This window comes from Mesoplodon bidens, assembly GCF_964165515.1.
Source record: "Mesoplodon bidens genome assembly, chromosome: 6".
NCBI lineage: Eukaryota > Metazoa > Chordata > Mammalia > Artiodactyla > Ziphiidae > Mesoplodon > Mesoplodon bidens.
This window is the reverse complement of record NC_138162.1, coordinates 7,632,118-7,657,799: the sequence shown is the minus strand read 5'-3', so window position 1 is coordinate 7,657,799 and position 25,682 is coordinate 7,632,118. Positions and strand designations below refer to the sequence as shown.

At 49.4% G+C, this 25,682-nt stretch overlaps 1 protein-coding gene across 1 annotated transcript; it reads right to left on the bottom strand.

The window, feature by feature from the left end:
• Nucleotides 1-14,331: 14,331 nt before the first annotated feature.
• TRUB2 (TruB pseudouridine synthase family member 2) lies at nt 14,332-25,640 on the bottom strand. The gene is made up of 8 exons (XM_081236755.1): nt 25,441-25,640; nt 24,823-24,954; nt 22,728-22,802; nt 21,528-21,589; nt 20,328-20,409; nt 17,568-17,640; nt 16,911-17,047; nt 14,332-15,646 (listed from the first exon to the last, which is right to left on the bottom strand). Exons 1-8 carry the CDS (start codon nt 25,547-25,549, stop codon nt 15,321-15,323), a joined length of 996 nt encoding a protein of 331 aa, XP_081092881.1. The 5' UTR covers nt 25,550-25,640; the 3' UTR covers nt 14,332-15,320.
• Nucleotides 25,641-25,682: the final 42 nt, after the last annotated feature.

Here is a 25,682-nt window from a genome sequence, read left to right as displayed (position 1 = left end):
CAGATCCTCTCCTGGCCTTTAGCTCCCTCAGCCTCTCGTGTTCACTCCAGAATCCCAGAGGATCTCAGCAGCAATGATCATCATAGCAGCCAACCCTGGGAGCCCATACTCTGTGCCAGGCCCCAAGCCTAGAGCTCAGCATGACTACAAGTATTTCCAATGGCAGCCCTAAGAGGTACATCATTAGCCCCATTTTCCAGATGAGGCAAATGAAGCTCAGAGAAGTTAAGTCACTTTCCCAAAGAAACAAAGCTAAGTGGCCAACTCCGAGGTTGAAGGTTCCACAATCATTCTCTTTTTTTCTTAATATTTATTTATTTATTTATTTTGGCTACGCCGGGTCTTAGCTGTGGCATGCATGAGGGGTCTAGTTCCCCGACCGGGGATTGAACCCGGACTCCCTGCCTTGGGAGCGCGGAGTCTTACCCACTGGACCACCAGGGAAGTCCCCACAGTCATTCTCTTTAAAGACCAGGTAATAATTTCCAAACCTCTTGAGTGTCACAATTACCTGAGGGGGCTTTTAAAGAAAAAGATATGGGTCTCTAACTCCTCCCTAGGGATTCTGCTTTGGTAGAGGGGCAGGCCTGTATTTTTTGTAACAAGCTCCCCAGGTGTTTCTGATATCTGGCCTCTCCGGTGAGCATTCCTGGATGGTTGACAGGTTGCTTCTAACCACCAGGAATAACATCCAATCAAATCCTACCTCCAAACCAGCCATCTTCAAACCCATCTACAGAGCCACCAGACCCTAAGAGCCAGCTCTGGATCAGACCTAGGTGAGATTGTATCTGGCTCCTCCCCAGAGCCTGCTCATGGGCCCAGGCATTTGCTAGCTCTGCTCTTCCGACCTGCACGCTGGCACCAGCAGACCTGCCCAGCTGGTTTGCCCGGAAGGAGGTTGGCCTGTTTTGCCATCTTAGGGCTCTTCTCGCTTCTGATTTACTAGCGGCTCAGGAAGTACCTGTAGGGTTGGGGGCGGGGACTACTTGGAGAAGATTGCTGGGCAGGGGGTCACAGGCTGCCTTGCAGTCCACAAGGGGGCTGGAAGGCCCCTGGACAGCCCACCACCCCACCCATCACACCCAGCCACCCACCTGATGCTTGTCTCTCTTAGTCAATGTCCACTGCCCCAACAGCATCCTGATCCAAGTCTCACCAAGAGGGAAACTTCTTGGAGTAACTAATGTCTGTCCCTCTGGTTACCCAGCCCACCTCCGGATGAGTCCCACGCCTCCTGCTGAAGTGCTCGAAGGAGAGGGTTAGTCAGGGTCTGACTGGATATTGCAGAAGAAATCAGATGATGATACGGTGGTGGGAATGGGGTTTTGTTCGTTTTTATTCTGTGGCCAAACAGAGCTAAAGCTCAGCAGGCCATGCCATGTATAGACAGATGCAGGAGGCTGGGCTGGTGGTGGCTGGACAGTTTCTTCATCTATAAAGTAGGTAAAATAATACCTGCAGTGGCCATTTCACAAATGATCATAGATATAAAAGCTGGATCAATGACTATAATGAAATAGGCAAATGTCAGCTCATTGTTATGATGATATATTTGTGTGTTCTAAGCATATTCCTGGCTCCCCTGGGAATGCGAGGTCCTTACAGCTCAAAGTGGGGCCTTAATGAGCTAACATTCTTGGTGCAATAGGGTGGGGTGGGGGGAGTGAGCTGGGGAATGTAAGAAGAGAAAATTCGTTACCTTGAAAACTGCGGTTATCTGGGTATTGATATTCATTCATCTAAGGTGCGGGAGACAGACAATAAAGCAGATACAAAATAAATCATTCTTCAGATGGTGGTAAGTGCTGGCACTTATGAAAAAGGGTTGGGACCCAGGGACTTCCCTGGCGGTCCAGTGGTTAAGACTCCATGCTTCCATGGCAGGGGGCACGGGTTTGATCCCTGGTTGGGGAACTAAGATCCTGCATGCCACGAGGCCAAAAAGGGTTGGGACCTGAAGCTCATAAAATTTGGGCCTCCCTTCCCTCCCTGCCGAATACATATATTTTTTAAAATTTTATAAATAGCATTTTTTTAACTGAAGTATAGTTGATTTACAGTGTTTCAGGTGTACAGCAAAATGAGGGGGTAAAAGGGTGGACGGAGGTGAATGGTCAGATTCTGGGACTTCCCTGGCGGTCCAGTGGTTGAGACTCCATGCTTCCACTGCAGGGGGCACCAGTTCATCCCAGATGGGGAACTAAAGAAAGAGAGGGAGGGAGGGAGGAAGGAAGGGGTCAGATTCTGGAAACAACAGTATTTTGACGGTAGAGCCAGCAGGATTTGCTGATGGGTTAAATATGGGGTGTGAGGAAAAGGGGGCCTTTAGGATTTTGGCCTGAGCGAGTGGAAGGGTGGAACTGTGAGTTACTGGAGTGAGGAATTCTGGGGAAGAGCAGGGTGCAGGGGAAGATAAGCAAAGCAGTCAGTCTGGGGATCTGTTAGGTTTGAGACGCCAGCTCAACATGGAAGTGGAAATGCTAAAGAACAGATATTTAGGAATGGAGTTCATGGGAAAGCTCCGGTGAGAGGTAACATAAATGTGGGCACCAGCAGCATGACAGATTGATGGGATTCAAGCCATGTGATTTCAGACTGACATCCTCAAGGAGCGGGTGAGGGCCGAGAGAAGGGCTGCCTGGAGCTTGTGGGCACCGTGGAGGAGAGCAGGGGAGGAGGGGCTCCAACAAAGAGGCTGAGAAGGAGCCAGGGAGGGAGGAGGAGACTTCCAGGAGGAGGCAGTGACCGGCTGTGTCAGACCCTGCTGAGAAGGAGCCACTGGATTTAAAGAGGAGGAGGTCGTCCTTGACCTTGGCAAGAGCGGTTTCTGGAAAGCAGTGGAGAGTGAATGTCTGATTAGAGTGGGTTCCAGGGAGCATGTGGTGAGAACTGGGGGCAGCGACTAGAGACAATCTTTCCAGGAGCTTTACTCTTTTTTTAAAAAATAAATTTATTTATTTATTTAATTTTGGCTGCATTGGGTCTTCGTTGCTGTGCGCAGGCTTTCTCTAGTTGCAGAGAGCGGGGGCCACTCTTTGTTGCGGTGCGTGGGCTTCTTTCTCACTGTGGTGGCCTCTCCTGTTGCAGAGCACGGGCTCTAGGCACGTGGGCTTCAGTAGTTGCGGCACGCGGGCTCAGTAGTTGTGGCTCGCGGGCTCTAGAGCGCAGTCACAGTAGTTGTGGCACACGGGCTCAGCTGCACCACAGCACGTGGGACCTTCCCGGACCAGGACTTGAACCCGTGTCCCCTGCATTGGCAGATGGATTCTCAACCACTGAGCAGCCAGGGAAGCCCGGAGTTTAACTTTTAAAGGAGACAGAGAAATGCAGTAACTGGAGAGAGATGGAAGGTCAAGAAAGAGTATGCTTGTTTTCCTGTTTGGAGCATCTTGGGGGGTAAAATATACATAAAATACACATAAAATTTACCATTTTAAGCATCATTAAGTGTACAATTTGGTGGCATTAAGTACATTCACATTGTTGTGTAACCATCACCACTGTCTATCTCTATATCTCTTTCTGCCTTGCAAAACTGAAATTCTGTACACATTAAACATTAACTCCCCACCCCCCAGCCCCTGGCGACCACCATTCTATTTTCCATCCCAGTGAATTTGACTACTCTAAGAACCTCATATAAATGGAATCACACAGTATTTGTCTTCCTGTGACTGGCTTATTTCACTTAGCATAATGTCTTTAACGTTCAACCATGTTGTAGTAGGTGTCAGGAACTCCTTCCTTTTTAGTGTTTGAATAATATTCTGTTGTGTGGATAGACCATGCTTTGTTCATCCATTCATCTATCAATAGACACTTGGATTATTTCCACCTTTTGGCTACTGTGAATAATGCTGCTCTGAACATGGGTACACAAACATCTGTTTGAGTTTGCTTTCAATTCCTTTGGGTATATACCCAGAAGTGGAATCGCTGCATCATATGGTAATTCTATGTTGAATTTTTTGAGGACCTGCCATGCTGTTTTCTGTTTGTTTGCTTTTAAGATAGGAAATTAAATAGCATGTTTGTATTCTGGTGGAAATGATCAAATAAAAAGGAGGAAATTGGGCTTCCCTGGTGGCGCAGTGGTTGAAGTCCGCCTGCCGATGCAGGGGACACGGGTTCGTGCCCTGGTCTGGGAAGATCCCACATGCCATGGAGCGGCTGGGCCCGTGAGCCATGGCCGCTGAGCCTGCGCACCCGGAGCCTGTGCTCTGCAACGGGAGAGGCCACAACAGTGAGAGGCCCGTGTACCACACACACACAAAAATTTTAAAGCTCAATTTCCAAATCTCACGTTGCTTATACACTTGGTACAATTTAACAATTGTCGTTAAGTACTCTCCTTGTTAGGGCTGAAGACATCTACTAAGGAAAACAAGGGATTTGGGGTGCTTTTCCGGGCAGACTGGGGCTGCATATTGACTGGACGTTTTGGCCATGACTCAGGGTTCCTCTGCTCCCTGAAAGCCCAAGATCATGACAGACCACACTGAGTCCTCTTTTATAATCTCTTTGCCAATAAGAAATCCGAATGGGGTGGTGGGATGGCCCATGTATCCTGGGTCCAGTTACCTAATATCTCCAACTAATTGAGATTTGCAAACACCCTCTGCCCCACCCAGGTTTCCTCACCATTGGATTGGATCCAGCTGATCCACTTATTGCTTGATTATATCCTGTACTTTCTACTTGCAAAAATATGTATTTCCATATGTTTCCTATCTAACAGGGCCACACCTCTTAGATGAGATTGAATCATGCATATCTCCCCTGGTTCCTAGGTCTCAATAGGAAAATTGAGACACACCAAGGGTAGAGTTGGGTTGAGCCTAAATTGGGCCAAGGTCAAGATAGGGAGGTCTTGGGCTTCCCTGGTGGCACAGTGGTTGAGAGTCTGCCTGCCGATGCAGGGGACACGGGTTTGTGCCCCGGTCTGGGAAGATCCCACATGCCGCGGAGCGGCTGGGCCCGTGAGCCATGGCCGCTGAGCCTGCGCATCTGGAGCCTGTGCTCCACAATGGGAGAGGCCCAAGTACCGCAAAAAAAAAAAAAAAGATAGGGAGGTCATGGTTAAAAAGAGATTAAGAGCAGGGGCTCTGGATGAGGCTGGCTAAAGGTTGGTCAATTTTGTTTATTTTTTTAAAGAACCAGCTTTTAGTTTTATTGATCTTTTCTATTTTTTTAGTCTCTATTTCTTTTATTTCTGCTCTGATCTCTATGATTTCTTTCCTTCTACTAACCTTGTGTTCTGCTTGTTCTTCTTTCTCTAGTTCCTCTAGGTGTAAGATTAGGTTGTTTATTTGAGATTTTTCTTGTTTCCTGAGGTAAGCTTGTATCACTATAAACTTCCCCCTTAGGACTACTTTTCCTGTGTCCCATAGGTTTTGGATCATTGTGTTTTTATTTTCATTTGTCTCTAGGTATTTTTTTTTATTTCCTCTTTGATTTCTTCAGTGATCCATTGGTTGTTTAGTAGAATATTGTTTAGCCTCTACGTGTTTGTGTTTTTTGCAGTTTTTTTTTCTTATAGTTTATTTCTAGTCTCATGCCAGTATGGTCAGAAAAGATAACTTGATATGATTTCAATTTTCTTAAATTTGCTGAGGCTTGTTTTGTCGCCTAGCATGTGATCTATCCTGGAGAATGTTTCATGTGTACTCGAAAAGAATGTATATTCTGGGGCTTCCCTGGTGGTGCAGTAGTTGGGAGTCCGCCTGCCGATGCAGGGGACACGGGTTTGTGCCCCGGTCCGGGAGGATCCCACATGCCACAGAGTGGCTGGGCCCGTGAGCCATGGCCGCTGAGCCTGCGTGTCCGGAGCCTGTGCTCCGTGGCGGGAGAGGCCACAGCAGTGAGAGGCCCGCGTACAGCAAAAAAAAAAAAAAAAAAAGAATGTATATTCTGCTGCTTTTGGATGGACTCCTCTATATATATCAATTAAGTCTATTTGGTCTAATGTGTTATTTAAGGCCTGTGTTTCCTTATTGATTTTCTGTCTCAATGATCTGTCCATTGATGTAAGTGGGGTGTTAAGTTCCCCTACTATTATCCTGTTACTGTTGATTTCTCCTTTTATGTCTGTTAATATTTGTCTTACATATTGAGGTGCTCGTATGTTGGGTGCATATTTATTTACAATTGTTATATCTTCTTTTGATCCCTGATCATTATGTGGTGTCCTTCTTTGTCTCTTGTAACAGTCTTTATTTTATTTATTTATTTATTTTATTTTTATTTTTTGCGGTACGCGGGCCTCTCACTGTTGTGGCCCCTCCCGTTGCGGAGCACAGGCTCCGGACACGCAGGCTCAGCGGCCATGGCTCACGGGCCCAGCCGCTCCACGGCATGTGAGATCTTCCCAGACTGGGGCACGAACCCATGTCCCCTGCATCGGCAGGCGGACTCTCAACCACTGCACCACCAGGGAAGCCCAACAGTCTTTATTTTAAAGTCTATTTTGTCTGATATAAGTATTGCTACTTCGGCTTTCTTTTGATTTCCATTTGCGTGGAATACAATATAGAGATGCAGGAGGCATGCAAGTTAAACTGACGTCTTGAGCAACTACCTGCTCAGAAATGGGGGTGTGGAGGCAGGGTCCTACTGAGACACAGATGCTCTGCTAGACAGGATGTCCCTCCCTCCCTAGCAGCTTTTCTCACCCATAAAGCAGAGATAATCATCATAACTTCCATACTAGGTGAGACAGTGCATGTAAAGATCTTAGCACAGAGACCACACATCAGAAGCCCTTGGTAAGTGATAGCTGTTATTATTATCAGTATCATCATTGTCCCTTCAGGTCACCTGGCCTGATGACCGCCAAACCCACCTAGGCCCTGGGCTGGGCCCTGGGCCTGGAAACAATTTACAATGATGGCGTCAGTCCAGCCTTTAAGAAAAACAGTGTGACCAGCCACTTCTTACCTTCTGTAGAAGTCACTGGTGTAAATGCCAGAGGAAAGGCCCTCAGAGTTGGGGTCCCTTTGAAGGAAGAAACACTGGTCATACCGGCTCTTAACCCTGTGAGGTTAGATAAAACACATAGGACTCCCTAGTGGCGCAGTGGTTAAGAATCTGCCTGCCAATACAGGGGACATGGGTTTGACCCCTGGTCCAGGAAGAGCCCACATGCTGCAGAGCAACTAAGCCCATGTGCCACAACTACTGAGCCTGCGCTCTAGAGCCCACGAGCCACAACTACTGAGCCCACAGGCCACAACTACTGAAGCCCGCGTGCCTAGAGCCCATGCTCCACAACAAGAGAAGCCACCACAATGAGAAGCCTGTGCACCGCAATGAAGAGTAGCCCCCACTTGCTGCAACTAGAGAAAGTCTGCGCACAGCAACGAAGACCCAACACAGCCAAAAATAAATAAATAAAAAATAAATTAATTAAAAAAAACACATAGACAACAAAACCGAGGTTCAGATCTTCTGTCCAGGGTCCCGGCCACACAGTGGTTGCTGACTCAGGGTGATTCTGATACAAAGGATCCAAGGCCACAGTTTCTGAGAATGTGGGACACTCACCTCAGGTGTGAAGGCCTCAAGATGATTCTCACTGACAGGCAGTCAAGTGTATCAGTGGACACCACGTCTCCACGTGGGCCATTATTGTCCCCTAATACATCAGATACCTTTTGAACTGCACTGGCTGTTCCCTTGGCTTCAAAGTCTTCTAACTCCAGATAATTTCCTGGCTCAGTGCTTCACCTCCTTCAGCTCTTTATTCAAATGACTGTTTCTCAGGCAGCCCTAGTTAACATTGCCAACTTCCCTTTCCCCACTTGGTATTTGGGCTGTCTTGTTTACTGATGTACTCCTGATGCCTACACCAGGATCTGGCAAATAGTCGGCACTAAGTGAATATTTGTTGAGTAAATGTTGAATAAACTGGCTGAAACCCAGGCCTTTGGGAAAGCCACCCCATCCTGGAGGCACAATTTGCACAATGGGAAGGAACAGCCCAAGGAGGGGCAGAGGTCAGGCCCTTCCTCCGAGACAGGCTGTGTCTCTGGGCACCCCCAGGAGGTCTGGAGGAAAGAACACTCATACCTGATGGGCAGACAGGAAAAAAGGGCCACGCTCTACTGTTAAATGAAAGAAGCCAGTTGTGATAACTGTGTATATTGTAATTCCACTTTGTTAAAAAATTAACCACTTGGGTTATTTATTCATTCAACATGTATATACTGAACACATATACAAGTAAAAAGAAAAACTCCTGTTTCCTTTCTGTACACAGTACTTCTGACACCAAATGTGTAGTGTTTTCCACACCAAGCAATTCTCTAATTTTTGGTGGACAGGACTGGGTGACCTACAATTTAACTCAGTTCTGACACTAACTGCCTGGAATTCACACACACCATGCAGGTCAAGGGCTCAGTCCCACAAGACTGCCTCCATTTCGGACACTGATCACAAGTCACAGGTTGTCACCTGGGACATTGCTGACAGACTGGCTATAAATTGGGAGTTCTCATGACCCCCTCCTCAAGTTTGATAATTTGCTTGAATAGCACACAGAACTCAGAGAAACACTTACTTACGTTCGCCAGCTTATTATAAAGGATACAACTCAAGAACAGCCAAATGGTGAAGGTGCACAGGACAAGGTATACGGGAAGGGGTGCTGGGCTTCCACGCCCTCTCTGGGTGTACCACCCTCCCAGCACCTAGATGTGCTTGCTAACCCAGAAGCTCTCCAAACCCCATCCTTTAGGTTTTTTATGGAGCTTCTATTAAGTAGGCAGGTGTGGTTGAAAGGGGCTTGTTATGAATAACAAAAGATGCTTGCTCCTTTCCCCTTCTGGAGCTCTTTCAGGAACTGGGGACAAAATATACAACAAAAGATGCTTTTTACCTTTATCACTTAGGAAATTACAAGGATTTTAGGAGCTCTGGCTGGGAGCTGGGGACAAAGACCAAAAAATAGATTTCTTATTACATCCCAATATCACAATAGGTATTCGGTTCCTTAAACAAATATTTACTAAGCACCTACTATGTGCCAGGTCCGGGACTAGGTTCGTAAACCACCACCACAAAAGCAGCAATAGCTGCAGCAGAGAGGCAGGATGGTGTAGTGGTTAGGAATGCTGACTCTGGACAGCATAGATGTGAACCCTGGCTCTGGACGCCCTTGTTAGGTGTCCTTTGGCTTGTCATTTGCCCTCTTCATGCCTCAGTTTCCTCATCTGTAAAACAGGGATAGTCATAGTGCCTGAACTCTAGGCCCGTTTGAGGATTAAATGAGATCAGGTATGTTAACCACTGTTAGCTCAGGGCCTGGCACAGGGCAAGCTCTCTGTAAGCCTTTGCCCTGTGACCTTGGGCTTGTCTGGTCCCTGTATGAGACAGGCTCTATTGGTCACCACTTCCATCTGACAGGTAAGGAAACTAAGACTCAAGTAAGAAGTGTCCAACATGAAGTCACTTGTCCAGTTCGCATCCTGAGGAAAGGGAAGGGCTGGGATTCAAACCCAGTGGTCAATCCCACAGCACCCTTGGACCATTTCAATTACATGGGAAGCAGGTGTCATGTTCTTAAATGAAAAAGAGAGATACATCCTGCGGGGACTAAGTTTATGTGTCAAGTTGGCTGAGCCACAGTAGTCACTCAGATATTGGGTCAAACACAAGTCTAGATGTTGCTGTGAAGGTATTTTCAAGATGAGATTAGCATTTAAATCAGTAGATTTACCAGATTACCCTCCACAGTGGGGGTGGGCCTCATCAATCAGTTGAAGGCCTTCAGAGGAAAAAACCCAGAGGTCCAGGGAGGAAGAGGAAATTCTGTCTCAAGACTGCCCTGAGGGACTTCCCTCGTGGTGCAGTGGTTAAGAATCCGCCTGCCAATGCAGGGGATACGGGTTCGAGCCCTGGTCTGGGAAGATCCCACATGCTGCAGAGCAACTAAGCCCATGCGCCACAACTACCAAGCCTGCACTCTAGAGCTCGCGAGCCACAACTACTGAAGCCTGCACACCTAGAGCCCGTGCTCTGCAACAAGAGAAGCCACCGCAATGAGAAACCTGTGCACCGCAACAAAGAGTAGACCCCACTCGCCGCAATTAGAGAAAGCCCGCGCGCAGCAACGAAGACCCAACGCTGCCAATAATAAATTAATTAACTTATTTATTAAAAAAAAAAAAAGACGGTCCTGGGACTCAAGCTGCAGCATCACCTCTTCCCTGGGTCTTCAGCCAGCTGCCCTACCCAGCAGATTGCCCTACCCAAAATTGGCCGATCTTGGACCTGCCAATCTCTACAATCACATGAACCAATTCCTTAAAATAAATCTATATCATACACATCCTACTGGTTCTGTTTCTCTGAAGAACCCTAAGACCCATCCTGTCCTAGAAACCCATGGCAGGGCTCAGGTGAGTGAAGTAGACAAAGCCCATCTCTCAATGGACTCCTGAAATTTAGCTTTGTCATCGAAGACCAACCCAAACTTTGTAGATTGCAGAATGAAATTCAGATATACTTCTTACATACAGTGCAATCAAATAAAAAGTTTAAATTCTTATTTGGACAATGGAAGAGGAGCTGCTTACAGAGGACCTGGAGGGGACAGCTAGGTTCCTTGGCCCGGGTAGCCACCCTGTAGACCCTCTGGGGTCCTACACCCTCCCCCCTTCCACGGGCTGGCAGTGCAGAAAGCTGTGAGCAGCCCTGGCCCCTAACGCTCCCATGGAGGGGTTCCTATGGGAGCGTTTATCAACCACACGTTGATAAAGCATCACACGTGCCCCAGTCAACCTGCAGCAGGTGTGGAGGGGCCAACGCTATGGTCGTAGCAGAGGTAGTAGAGGGGAGGAAGGGGCCTGCCCTGAACTCGGGGGAGTTTTCCGGTTACAGGACAGTAGTGCGCCGAAGAGCACTGGGCAGCCCAGGTGAATGTTTAACCATCTGTTATGGGTTGAGCCATGTCCCTGACAAATACTCATGTCAAAATCTTAATCCCTAGTACCACGGAACGTGACCTTACTTGGATCTATTTATGGTTACTGCAGTTACAATTAGTCAAGATGAAGTACTACTGAACAGGGTGGGTCCCCAATCTGACTCGTGTCCTTATAAAAGAGGGAAATTTGGACACAGGCATGCACACAGGGAGAATGCCATGTGAACATGAATGCAGAGATTGGGGTGATGCTTCTATAAGCCAAGGAATGCCAAAGACTGCCGGCAAAGCACCAGAGAAGCTAGGAGAGGCATGGAACAGATTCTCTCTCACAGCCTCAGACTTCCAGCCTCCAGAGCTGTGAGTCAATAAATTTCCATTGTATAAGCCACTCAGTTTGAGGCACTTTGTTAGGGCAGCACTAGTAAACTAATGCACCATGCCTCACCACTCATGGCTGTTTGCTTTTCTTAAATGGCCTCTCAAATAGCCATCAGAGTTGTTCTTGAAGACCAGAAGGGAGACTTCCCTGGTGGCGCAGTGGATGAGAATCCGCCTTCCAATGCAGGGGACACGGGTTCAAGCCCTGGCCCAGGAAGATCCCACATGCCGTGGAGCAACTAAGCCCGTGTGCCGCAAGTACTGAGCCTGCGCTCTAGACCCCGAGAGCCATAACTACTGAGCCAGCGTGCCACAACTACTGAAGCCCACGCGCCTAGAGCCCATGCTCCGCAACAAGAGAAGCCACCGCAATGAGAAGCCCATGTTCCACAACAAAGAGTAGCCCCCGCTCACCACAACTAGAGAAAGCCCACATGCAGCAACGAGACCCAAACGCAGCCAAGAATAAACTTTTAAAAAATTAAATCTTAGGGCTTCCCTGGTGGTGCAGTGGTTGAGAGTCCGCCTGCTGATGCAGGGGACACGGGTTCGTGCCCCGGTCCGGGAAGATCCCACATGCCGTGGAGCGGCTGGGCCTGTGAGCCATGGCCGCTGAGCCTGCGCGTCCGGAACCTGTGCTCCACAACGGGAGAGGCCACAACAGTGAGAGGCCCGCGTACCGCTAAAAAAAAAAAAAAAAAAATTTAAATCTTAAACAAACAAACAAAAGACCCGAAGGGAATGACAACACCTAACTGGCCTCTGGAGGGCCCAGTTTTTTAAAGCCCTGGTATCAGATTCCTTGGGGACTTGCTGAAATGCAGATTTCTGGGCCCCACTCCAGACTTACTGAGTCAGAATCCGAGGGTTGGGACTAGAAACTGGATTCTCAAAGATCTCTCCAGGTGATCTTTTTTCTTTTTCCCAGTAGACTATCTTTTTAGAGTAGAATTCTCACATACTCAGCACCAAGTTTCCCATATTATCGTATTATTAACAGATTAGTGTGATACATTTGTTACAATTAATGAACCAGTACTGATAAATTCTTAACTAGTGTCCAGAGATTATTTCGATTTCCTTTGTTTTTACCTACAGTCCTTTTTTTCTGTTCCAGGATCCCACAGTACATTCAGTTGTCAAGTCTCTTCAGGCTCCTCTTGACTATGGTGGTTTCTAAGACTTCACTGCTTCTGATGACCTTGACAGTTCTGAGGACGGCTCAGGTATTTTGTAGGAGGCCCCGCAACCGGCATTTGTCTGATGTACTTCTCAGGATTATATTGGGGTTATGGGGTGTTGGGAGGAAGACTAGAGGCGAAGGGCCATTTTCATCACATCCTATCAAGAGCACATACTTGCAGCATGACTTACCGTTGTTGTTGACCTTGATCATCTAGCTGAGGCAGTACTGACCCAGCTCCCAACTCATTTTTATGCCAGAGAAACAAGAGGTGATAGAGAGAAGGCCTCTGACCCTGTGACCACCCTCTTGGGTGGCACCGTTCAGGAGAAAGGAGCCACAGCAAGGGTACAGCTCATATGTAGAGAGCAGTTCTTACAGGACAAGCACCTGCCCATGACTTCATTTGTCCTCACAACAACCTCACGAGGTGGGTGAAATCATTGTTCTGTTCCGCATGAGGGGGGCTGAGCTTTTGAGGCCTCATCAGCTCGGCGCTGCTCCAAGCTGCGGGCTGCCCGAGTGAAGGCGAGGGAGCCTCAGTGGCTGGGCCCCCTCTCCCAGGAGGACAGCAGGGACAAGAGACATGCAGTGCTCCCCTTCAGGGCACAAATCAGAGCCCTGGCCAGAGGGTAACTCGTTCCTTCTAGCCCAAGTGTTCTGAGTGGGAAATACCCACATGGAAAGAGGTTAAAAGACAGTCATGCCAAGGAATTTCCCTGGCGGTCCAGTGGTTAAGACTCCGCGCTCCCACTGCAGGACATGCGGGTTCAATCCCTGGTCAGGGAAGTAGGATCCCGCGTGCCGTGCAGCCAAAAAAAAAAGACACATAAAGCCAAGGTGTCCAAAACCAAGAGAATGATACTTTTTTTTTTTTGGCGGTACATGGGCCTCTCACTGTTGTGGCCTCTCCCATTGTGGAGCACAGGCTCTGGACACGCAGGCTCAACGGCCATGGCTCACGGGCCCAGCAGCTCCGCGGCACGTGGGATCTTCCCGGACCGGGGCACAAACCTGTGTCCCCTGCATCGGCAGGCGGACTCTCAACCACTGCGCCACCAGGGAAGCCCGAGAATGATACTTTTTTAAAAATATTTATTTATTTATTTTCTTTTCCCGGGGGGGCGCTGTGTCGGGTCTTAGTTGTGGCACTTTGTTGAGGGATGAGAGATCTTTTCATTACGGTGTACAGTCTTCTTGGGTTTCTCTCTAGTTGTGGTGCACGGACTCCAGAGCGTGTGGGCCCTGTAGTTTGTGGCACCCGGGCTCTCTAGCTGTGGCATGCTGGCATGTGGGAATCTTAGTTCCCTGACCAGGGATCAAACCCGCGTCCCCTGCGGTGGAAGGTAGCTTCTTTACCACTGGACCACCAGGGAAGTCCCAAGAATAGAGACTTTTGACCCTGCACATGCCATATTTATTTAACCAGTCCCTTACTGATGGATGGTAATCACATTTCCTGTTTTTAAATATATATATATATATATTTGTCTGGCTACGCTGGATCTTAGTTGCAGCACTCGGGATCTTCATTGTCACGTGCCAGATCTCTTTAGCTGTGGCACGCAAACTCTTAGTTGTGGCATGTGGTATCTAGTTCCCTGACCAGGGATCAAATCTGGGCCCCCTGCACTGGGAGCATGGAGTCTTAGCCACTGGACCACCAGGGAAGTCCCTACATTTCCCGTTGGCTACTATTACAGTGTAGCCATGAACACCTATGTACCTAAAACATTCTGCAACCTACTCCAGAAGACAAATTCCTGAAACTGTACCCGCTAAGTCATAGGGCAGGAGTATTTGTTTGTTGGTTTATTATAGTTGATTTATAACGTGGTGTTAGTTTCAGGTGTACAGCAAAGTGATTCAGTTATATATATTCTTTTTTGTATTCTTTTCCCTTATAGGTTATTAAAAATATTGAGTATAGTTCCCTGTGCTATACAGTAGGTCCTTGTTGGTTAGGGCAGGAGTATTTTATTTTATTTTACTCTATTGTATTTTGGCCATGCTGTGAGGCTTGTGGGATCTTAGTTCCCTGACCAGGGATTGAACCTGGGCCACGGCAGTGAAAGTGCTGAATTCTAACCACTGGACCATGAGGGAATTCCCCGGGGAAGGAATATTTTAAATGTTGATACATGCTACCAAATTACTCCTAAAAGGTTACACAGTTGTATATTCCTACCAACAGTACAGATTGCCCATCTTCTCACATCCTCCCCAATACTGGGTGTTATCTTAATTTATTTGAAAGGCAAGGAAAAGTCATCTCATTTTCATCTGAATGTCTTTCATTATTAGAGAGGTTGAGCATCATTTCAGGTTTACTGGCCATTTGGATTTCTTTTGCTGTATAAACACACAATTCATGTCATTTGACCCATTTTCTTGTCATCTTTTTTTATTGTTTTATAAGAGCTCTTTATATATTATAGATATTAGTTCTTAAATATATAACAAATATTTTTATCGGTCTGTCATTTGTTTAGCATCTTTTCCTCTGTACAGAAGTCTTTTTCTTTTTAACTAGGCCAAGTCTGTTGATCTTTTTTTTTTTTTTTGGCCGTGCCATGCAGCTTGCAGGATCTTAGTTCCCCGACCAGGGATTGAACCCGGGGCCCTGGCAGCAAAAGCACCAAGTCCTAACCACTGGACCACCAGGGAAGTCCCTGTTGATCTTTTCTCTTACAGCTTCAGAGTTTTCTGTCACATGTTAAAAAGCTCCCGCCCCCCGCCCCCGCCATGTTCTGCACAGTCATCAGTTCTGGCTCATGAACAATTCTTATCTTTATACACCCACTGCTCCACCAGCTGCCTGGCCTTTCAATGTCCCGTATGGCTCTCCAGCCCCAAGGCAGAGCTTGGCCCCTCGGAGTCCCAGGGCCAGCCTGGACTGGAGGGCTGCTGGGTGCCCAGCCCCAGCCTCCAGTTCTTCTCCAGCTCTGCTGCCACTTGGGGTGCTGCGGACTGGATGGCATCCTGGATGCTGGGTAGGTCCCATTGGGTCCTTAGGAGGGCATCGTCCAGGGTGAAGAAACCATCGCGTGTACGCCGCACCTGGGTGCAGACAGCAGTGCTCTTCAGTTCCAGGCCAATTTCGTGCACCAGCCTTCGCAGCTGCTTCTGCGTCTCATGCATGCACTGCACCTCTGCCAGGGACAAACAACAGAGGCGGTGGTCAGAAGCACGGCCTCTGGTGTCCGCTGATCTAGATCCACACCCCTTGAGACCTCCTGGCTGTGTAATAACCTTAGCAAGACACTTTACTTCTCTAGGGCTTTGTTCTTCAAAGTGTAGCCCAGGGTCGGTCCTGAAAGTTTGTTAGACATGCAGAATCTCAGGCCCCACCCAGACCTGCTGAGTCACAATTTGCCTTTTTTTTTTTTTTTTTTTGGTCTCGCAGCTTGTAGGATCCTAATTCCCCAAACAGGGATTGAACCCATGCCCCCCTGCAGTGAAAGTGCCAAGTCCTAACCACTGGACCACCAGGGAATTCCTAGAATTTGCCTTTTAAGAAGAATCCCAGGTTGGGAAATCTCTGTCGGTCCACCGGTTAGGACTAAGCGCTTTTACTGCCGGGGCCTGGGTTCAATCCCTGGTCAGGGAACAAGGATCCCGCAAGCCATGTGGCATGGCCAGGGGGAAAAAAAAAAAAAAAGAAGAACCCCAGGTGATAGTGGGCAGGTTAAAGTTCGCAAAGTGCTGCTCTAAGGCTTGGTTTGCTCATCTGTAATATGAGTGATTGTGAGGAATCTAAGAGATAATTTCTATAAGGCACATAGCATCAGGAGAGTCTTGGTCAGCACTCAAGAAAAGGAGCAAGATAGCACAGGGAGATCAGCTCGGTGCTTTGTGACCACCTAGAGGGGTGGGATAGGGAAGGTGGGAGGGAGACATAAGAGGGAGGAGATATGGGGACATATGTATATGTACAGCTGATTCACTTTGTTATAAAGCAGAAACTAACACACCATTGTAAAGCAATTATACTGCAATAAAGCTGTTAAAAAAAAAAAAAGAAAAGGAGCAAGGAGCCCTGTTAATACGATAAACAAAGAAAGAAGTGGTGGTCGGGTTGCTGAGTTGGGTGGGATCCGGGAGGGGAGAGTGGTGTCTGATGCCGCAAAATGACTTGAAACACTGGGTGGCTCTGGAAACGAGCCACTAAATATAATCTCTGCTTGTTAAGGTCTGGCTTCAAAGGGGGACTTGGCAGGAGATAGGACATCATTTGTTCTGTGTGCTGTGTGATCAGCCAAGTCCAGCCTTAGGCTAGGAAGGAAGTCGGCCCCCGGTGCCTTGGCCAGCAGAGCTTAGGGCTCACACGTGCTGGCCTCTGCAAGGGCCTTCCACAGTGACTCCCCAAACCCAGGAGCCCCGTGGCGCTGCTCCCAACTTCCTGGAGCAACTTACCTAAGAGGAATTCTGGCGGCGCAAACTGGAGGCATCGGATGCCAGTTATCAGCATCGGGGACTTGTTCATGGGCCGGATCACGCCGCTCACGGCCATCTCATAGGCCTCCTGGCTCTGTAGGTCAACGTTGGAGTACCTGGGGATCAGGAAGGACCAGAGTGGGCAGTTGACTGCCTACCCCTGGCCCTGCCCTATTCATGCCTTGCCTGAAGCTCTTCATTCACTTTCCACCTTCCCTGCCCCTCTAGCCACCTTCGCAGCAGCCTTCTCCTGTCCCCTCCAGTCCCTAACTGCAGGCTCTGACCCCCTCTCACACTCTCCCTGGCTTCAACGGTCATCCCCGTGTTGACCACTTCCGCCCCCTGGTTCTGTGCCGTGAGGGTGCGCACCCCTAGCTCTCCTCTCCCTTAGCTCATATACTCCCTAGGAGGCCAGCTGGGATCTCTTGTTCCCCTTGGTCTCCCCAGGGGCTGGCCCAAGACCCAGCACAAAGAAACACTTCTGCAGGCTGTGGAAGGAATGGGTGCTTGTGTCTGGTTTTGGAATTTGCCCCAGAGTGGGCGGAGCCTACAGGGAGCCTTGTGGGCAACTTCTTGCCCTTCCAGCACTTCCTTGAGGGTCCCCTTTCAGGGGGGTGTGGGTCAGGCCTCACTTACATCACCAGAGCCTTCTGATGGGAACCTTGGATCAGGGCCAGGATTCGCTCCAGCTTCTCTCTGGTCACATGGTCTGGAAAAGCCAGGGGATGGTCAGCACATAGGTGCCCACTGAGGAGGCAAACTGGCAAATTCCCTTCCCACAAACCAGCCCTGTCCTTGGAACCTAGATGGGGTCCCAGAGCATCCTCTGGTCCCAGGGTTCCCATTTAGGGGGTTGAGAGTCCTTTGAGAATCTTATGAAGGCTCTGGACCCGCTTCTCAGAAAGATACACATGAACTCAACATTTTGAGGACATTTTCAAGGGGCTCACACACCCCAAGTTAAGAACACTTTCTTCTGGAAATGAGGCTCCAAAGATGTGATGTGATTTGCCCCATATTCTTTCTTCTTTTTTTATAAATTTATTTATTTTATTTATTTATCTTTGGCTGTGCTGGGTCTTCGTTGCTGCACGCTGGCTTTCTCTAGTTGCGGTGAGCGGGGGCTACTCTTTGTTGCAGTGTGCAGGCTTCTCATTGCGGTGGCTTCTCTTGCTGCAGAGCACAGGCTCTAGGTGCGCGGGCTTCAGTAGTTGTGGCTCGCGGGCTCTAGAGCACAGGCTCAGTAGTTGTGGCGCACGGGCTTAATTGCTCTGAGGCGTGTGGGATCTTCCCGGACCAAGGATCGAACCCGTATCCCCTGCATTGGCAGGAGGATTCTCAAGCACTGCACCACCAGGGAAGCCCCTTGCCCCATACTGTAAGCCAGGTCGCCTGAGCCCCAGTCTGGGGTTTTTCAGGCCAGGGACACCAGGAGGGAGGGTGCCATCTGTCCAAATGCAGAAATGGGTGGCAAGAAGTGGGAGTGGCTCTGCCTGCTGGTCCAACCAAGTGACCGTGGAGCAGGCAGCAGCAAAGCCTGGGGATGCCCACGGACTGCAGGGAGGCCGAGCCTGCGGGCCAGCTGGGGCAGCCACCAACTTCTGCCTCCACAGGCCAGAGCTCTGGGAGCAGGTGTGGTGACTAAGGCCTGGCCAGCTGGGAAGGGCCTGGGCCTCCCATCCCTTCTGTCTGGTCTCATTCATGCTGTTGTCTTATCTGGAGGCACCTGCTGCAGCCTCCTCCCCACTCATTTACAGCCCGGCTCAAATGCCGCCTGCTCCAGGAAGCCCCTCTTAGAGCTCGTGGCTTCTTCCTTTTGGCTCCCGCTACTCTGCATCTGGGTCTCTTTCCCAGCACTTAGTTTTCTTTAGTGTTTTTGTCATTATTTTTATTTTTATTGTTTTTTGGACCCAGGCCCCGCCAACCAGGGACTGAACCCGGGCCCTGTCAGTGAAAGCGCACAGTCCTAACCACTGGACCACCAGGGAAGTCCCTACAGTATTTATTTATTTAAATTTATTTATTTTTGGCTGCATTGGGTCTTTGTTGCTGTGCGCGGGCTTCCTCTAGGTGCGGCGAGCAGGGGCTACTCTTTGTTGTGGTATGTGGACTTCTCATTGCGGTGGCTTCTCTTTGTTGCAGAGCACAGGATCTAGGTGCGCGGGCTGCAGTAGTTGTGGTTCGTGGGCTCTAGAGCACAGGCTCAGTAGTTGTGGCGCACGGGCTTAGTTGCTCCGCGGCATGTGGGATCTTCCCAGAACAGGGCTTGAACCCGTGTCCCCTGCATTGGCAGGCAGATTCTCAACCACTGCACCACCAGGGAAGTCCTATTTTTTTTTTTTTTTTTGCGGTACATGGGCCTCTCACTGTTGCGGCCTCTCCCATTGCAGAGCACAGGCTCCGGACACGCAGGCTCAGCGGCCATGGCTCACGGGCCCAGCCGCTCTGCGGCATGTGGGATCTTCCCGGACCGGGGCACGAACCCATGTCCCCTGCATCAGCAGGCGGACTCTCAACCACTGCGCCACCAGGGAAGCCCCCCTATTTTTAATTATATAATTGATACAAGAATCTTCTTCAAAAAATTTAGATTAACACCAACAAACATCTCCCCTCCTCCAAATTCTGGCTTCCTCCCTCTCAGAAGTGTCAACTTGGTAGTTGTCTTTAGACATTTTTTGGATGTTGACACACACATACGAGTACAAATATATAGACAGCACTGCTTCGCCACATGTTTTTAATCTTCTCCAGGAGATGCAGAGGTGTGTGTCTGATCTCCCTGCTAGACTGTGAGGCCTAAGATTGGGGACCCCATCTGATTCATCATATGCCTCCGGCCCCTGCCCCCAGTGCCTGCCACGTGGTTGGTGCTCAAAAAACTTCAAATAAGCAAATGCAACAGATCATATAGGACGTCTGAGAACATGGGGAGAGTGAGAAATGAAGACTAAGCCATCCATCCACCCACCCATGCATCCACCCATCTACCCATCCATCCATCCATCCATCCATCAATACAGCACCTCCCACGTCCCAGGCGCTGTGTTGTGTGTGACCACAGGAGTGGAACTACACAGTTCCTGCTCTCATGGTTGACATTCTGGTGGGGAGACAGATATTAAATAATCACTAGTCATTAGTTGATTACTTTTCTGACAGTACACTGAAACCATTTAAGGAGGTAACATTTAAGCAGAGCACAGGGGAGCACAGGGCATTCCTGGAAGTCAGAATCACACGTCCATGCCAACAGCCAGCCCCGGCTTGGTGTGTCTGAGAATAACTGAGCGGGGGCCCTCACGGCCCACGTCAGGGTGAAGAATCAAAGGAAGCAAATGAAGAGGCAGCCGCGACCGCCCCTCCCGCCCGCCCTGGACTCCCATGGGCTCTCACCGTACGTCGTCTTCTCCACCAGCCGCCCGTCTTCACAGAAGTCGTCTGTGGCTTTGCCCAGGAGGCCGTGTACTGTGTAATCCTGCGAGGACAGGGAGAGGGAGGTATGATCAGCCTCTCGGCTCTAAACCGCCATGGCAAGGAGGGAGGTGTGGCCCAGGAGCTCGACTAGAGGTGCTAGACTGAGGCTGGGGGGGCCCTCAGGTCTCCCCTCAGGGAGTTCAGGTGCTCATCCCCTGCTCAGCTGCCCCTGGGGAAGGACACCCGACTCCCTCTCCTATGACAGGAAGCATCAGCAGCCTGCAAAGGGTGCCCCGAGCCACCCTGCAACAACCCCGGGCCTCCACACCTCTCCACTTCTGCCCAACCTGACAACTCATAATGCCAGGCCCCTCCCAGGATGCTCTGTCAGCTTCTCTCTCCCCTCCAGATACGATCTGTGCAGCTACCTGCCTCTGCGTCAAATAACAGTAATGACGATGATAGGATGACAACAGTGACATCGATTGAGCATCTGCCACGTGCCAGTGGCTGTGCTGAGCATATTACATATGGTCACTGATTAAATATTCAAAGCAACCGTACAGAGGAGGTACTACGATCACTCCCATTTCCAAGATGAGGAAACGGAGGCACACAGATGTTAAGTAATCCACCCAAGGAGACAGAACTGGCAGAGTGGTACAATCTGAGTTTTGAAGCGAAAACTTGGCTTCAGAATCTATGCTCTTAACCACTAAAAACACGGGCCTTCTAATGTGGCGTCTCTGCACATGATCGTGACGCCAGACCCTGCAGCCCAGCATGGATGCAAGCTTCCTGACACCCAGACAGTGTCAGACAGAACCAGGTTCAAATCCCAACTCTGTCCCTTAAAGGCTGTGTGATCCCGAGCAAGCGTCGTCTCCTGAGCCTCATTCTCTCATCTGTAAAATGGGTTAACAATAGATCCCATTTTACGGGGACGCTGTAAGGCATCCACAAGGGAGTCCGCGTCCAGTGCTCAGCACAGAGTAGCCAGTATGCGATAATGCCAGCTGTCATTAAGATGTTACAGCCTACCTTGGTATATGACCCCCCCAAAAAAATGCCTGCTGATGGCCTGGATATTCTCCATGGAATCATCTCTGCTTCAGAATCGTACCAGTGACCCCCAGGGAAAGGGCCAAGGGATAAGCAGGCCGTCCCCAGCCCCCATACCTTGGTGAGGTGAGCATTGTACAAGTCGGTGAGGAGCCTTCGTCCACGTCCCACGCCGAGCACTGCAAGGCACCCAGCCTGATCTCACACCTGGCTCCCCCGTCCTGTTCCCCTGGGTCCTCCAACCCTCACCCCCTCCAGCAGAATACTCCCACTTCCAAGGCTGTGGAAGCCAGCAAGGGGGCAAGAAGAGCTTCTTCTACAGGGAACAAGTGAGCGCCTCTGTGCATAGATGAAAATGCAGATTTCCGGGACCCACCATTATATATACTGACTCTGACTTGTGTTGGGGCGGGGGCCTAGGGATCCTTAGCAAGCTCCCTGGGGTCCTGATGCACTCAGAAGTAAGAGACCACTGGCCCAGTCACACAGACCTACATTCACATCTGGGGTGGCTCTAAGCATGTCCTTTAACCTCCTTGGGTCTCAGGCTCCCCATCAGTAAAATGGGGATAAAAATACTGTCTGAGCCCTGTGGGTGTTGTGATGATCGAGGCAATGCACACGAAGGAATAAGCCGGCAAATAAATGGGGGCATTGTGGCCACTCCCTGCCTTTCCTCCGGTCTGTGTCTCCCTCTGGCTGAAGGAAAGAATGACCATCCATCACTCCTGGAGGGAGGGGGGCATGAGATCACGTCCGCCTGCCTGTGTCCCAGGAAGCAAGACAAGTTGCTGTGACTGTTGTGTATGAAGGACGTGGCCACCGCCTGACCCTGGGGACACAGATGGCTCATGACTCAGGGCTTTGTGCGTCCAGCTCCAGTGACATCCAGAGCCCAGCCAGTGGGGCCAGGGTCACACACTTGGCTGCCCCATGCAAGCGATGACGGTTTTCCCTCTCTGGTCCAGGGACATTCACTAGGCACGTGACCCAGGATGAGTTACCTATGCTCCTGGAGCCTGACTTTCTTCCTAAAATCATATGGTATCTACCAAATAAGGTTATTATGGTGAACGCATGTGCACAAAGAGTTTCAAACCACGCGTCACAGGCAGGAATCACTTGATAAATGTGGGTGATCACGACTTGCCCCTTCCCACCAGGCACCTCTCCAGAGCATCAGACTTGGCAGGAATCAGGGGAGCAAGGCAGTAGCGGGAAATGGCTGTCAGGTTAGAAATGGGCTGGGCTCCTGGGAGCTCCCCAATCCTCTCCCAAGCCTCTATCATTGCACCCCAGGCTCACCACACCACCTACCAAGCACCCCAGACGCCTGGGCATCCAGTCGGTGCCCCATGCCAATCTTCAGGCTGGTGAATGCTGGTCCACGTACTGGAAAAAAACAAACGAGGTCCTTTTCCTCAAAGAATCCAGCCTCCAGGATGGCTTTGGGCTGCATGGCGACCTCATTCCTAGAATGTAGCCTCATGGAGCCCAAGCCAGCATCAGGCTGGACTTTCAGGCTTCCTCACCGTGGAATTTGGGGCCCAAAACCACTTCTTCAGTTTCTTGGGCCCAGAGAAAGGGCAACCCAGGAGGCCTGTTAAGTCCATCCATCACCATTCCCCCCATGAGACACTGTGAGTGGACTGGGCAGAACACTGGAATCAAGACTGGGGGGGAGGGCTTCCCTGGTGACGCAGTGGTTGAGAGTCCGCCTACCGATGCAGGGGACACGGGTTCGTGCCCCGGTCTGGGAAGATCCCACATGCCACGGAGCGGCTGGGTCCGTGAGCCATGGCCGCTGAGCCTGCGAATCCGGAGCCTGTGCTCCGTGGCGGGAGAGGCCACAGCAGTGAGAAGCCTGCGTACCAAAAAAAAAAAAAAAAGACTTGGGGGGTTCCCTATCCAGCTCCTGTAGAAGGAGAGTCCTGGCCACTCTCCCAGGGAGAAAACGGAGGCTGTGAGCTCCCTAAAGCAGGGTCTGGGTCTGTGTGTTCACAGTTCTACCCCCAGAGCCCAGAACTCGCTGACTGCTTGGGAAATAACCCATTTCCCGAAAGAATGAATGACCCATCAAATTAGTATACATTAAGTATGTATAGTTTTTTTGTATATCAGCTATACCTCAAGAAAGCTGGGAAAAAAATGAATGAATGCAGGAATGAGCTAGATGCTTTTACACTTCTGTAGATCAAGAGGAACCTAGGAGATCAGTATGGGGTGGTTAAGAGCCTACTGAATCCAGGCTACATGACTTAACATTAGTCAACACTGAGCATCAGTTTCCTCATTTGTGAAATGGGACTAGGACCCACCTCACAGGATTCAGTGGGGTAGTATTTGGGAAAAGCTTAACACAGTACCCCGTACAGAGTAGGTCCTCAACACATCAGACTTGTTATTGTTGTTATACTGTAAACTCACTGATTACTTCTCTCCAAGGGGTTTTAGAGGTTCCTGGTCAAGCTCCTTAGCCCTCCTATAGAGCCTCCCCAACACATGCTTTATTCATGTCTAATGACAGGGGCTCAGTGTCAGAACTAGTTTCACTGTTGGGCAGCTTTGTTGACTATAGTAAGTCACTCTTCACAGACACAGAGTACAGACTTGTGGTTGCCGAGGGGGAGGAGGAGTAGGGGAGGGATGGATTGGGAGTTTGGGATTAGCAGATACAAGCTATTATATACAGAATGGGTAAACAACAAGGTTCTACCGTATAGCACAGGGAACTATATTCAGTATCCTGTGATAAACCATAATGGAAAAGAATATGAAAAAGAACATACATATATGTATAACTGAATCACTTTGCTGTACAGCAAAAATTAACACAACACTGTAAATCAACTGTACTTCAATAAAATAAATTTTTTTTAAAAGTCACTCTTTCACAGGAGCCCAAAACTCCCTCTTTATGACTTCTACCTGAGGGTGTCAATTCCTACCTGGAGTCCCAGAATAATAGAGGTCAACGAACTATAGTCCACAAGTCAAATCCTCAAGCCTGTTTTTTTTTTTTATGGCCCACAAATTAAAATGGTTTTTACATTTTTCAATGGTTCAAAAAAATCAAGAGGATAATTTTCATGACATACGAAATTATATGAAATTCAAATATCAGCATCCACCAGTAAAGTTTTATTGGAACACAGCACGGCTCATTGCTCTACATACTGTCTATAGCTGCTGCTTCCGCACTACAATGGCAGAGGTGAGCCTGCAAAGCCTAAAATATTGACTATCTGGCCCTTTCCAGGAAATTGTGCCAATCCCTGGTCAAATACTGCATCCCCACTGTGGCCCTACACTGATTTGGGACAGAAGGAGTCTGAGCTCTGGCTAGGACCCTGACTCTGGGCAGGGATTTCCTGGGAAGTGACATCCAGGCCCCTTCCTGAATGTGCTTTACCCAGCGGATGGTCGACGAGGGTGGGCACACTGGTGGCTGTGAGGGTCAGCTCCTTCTCTTCACTGCCTTCCACGGGGCCCAGCAGTAAGCGAACGCGATGTTCAGAGGCAGGTCGCTTCCCAGCATTGAGACCTGAGCACACACAAGTAAAGAACATCTTGTCGATTCTGTCTGAACACAGGGGGTGGGGGGTGGAGGGACAGCTAAGTATGGAGATGTAGAAGACAAATGAAAGCCCACACAGCGCCTAGTACACAGTAGGCCCTCAACACATCATACTTGTTATTGTTGTTATACTGTAAACTCACTGACTACTTCTGTCCAAGGCGTTTTAGAGATTTTAGAGTACTCTACTTCTGAAAGCAGAAGTTAAGAAACAGACTTGGGTTTAAATCCTGATTTTACTACCTATTAACTATTTATGACAACGGACAATACTGAGTCTGTTTACCCATTTGAACACAGGGGAAGGCGAGGAGTGTATAGAACAGTCGATTAGGAAACCGCTCTGCCCAGACGACTAGGTCACATGACTTTATTTTGCAGCATGGATCAGAAGCGAAGATGGCCTCCCGGGAAAATGGGAGCGGGATCGTGGGTCTCGCTCGAGGCACTCACCTTTCAAAAGCTGCAGCTCCACGGTATCGCGCAGATGCTTCCACTTTAGCCCCGGGGGCTTGTAGACGGCGAAGAGCCCATGCAGCCGCGCCAGACCATCTAACCCCATGCCTGAAGCCCGCGTCCCGGGCTCGGGGAAGAGCTGAACCCGGCCGGAAGTGCCTTATGGTCCCGCTCCCAAATGTGGTCCTTCCAATGGGCGCCGCCATGTTTCACAGCCGGAAGAGGTTCGTGTCTTATTG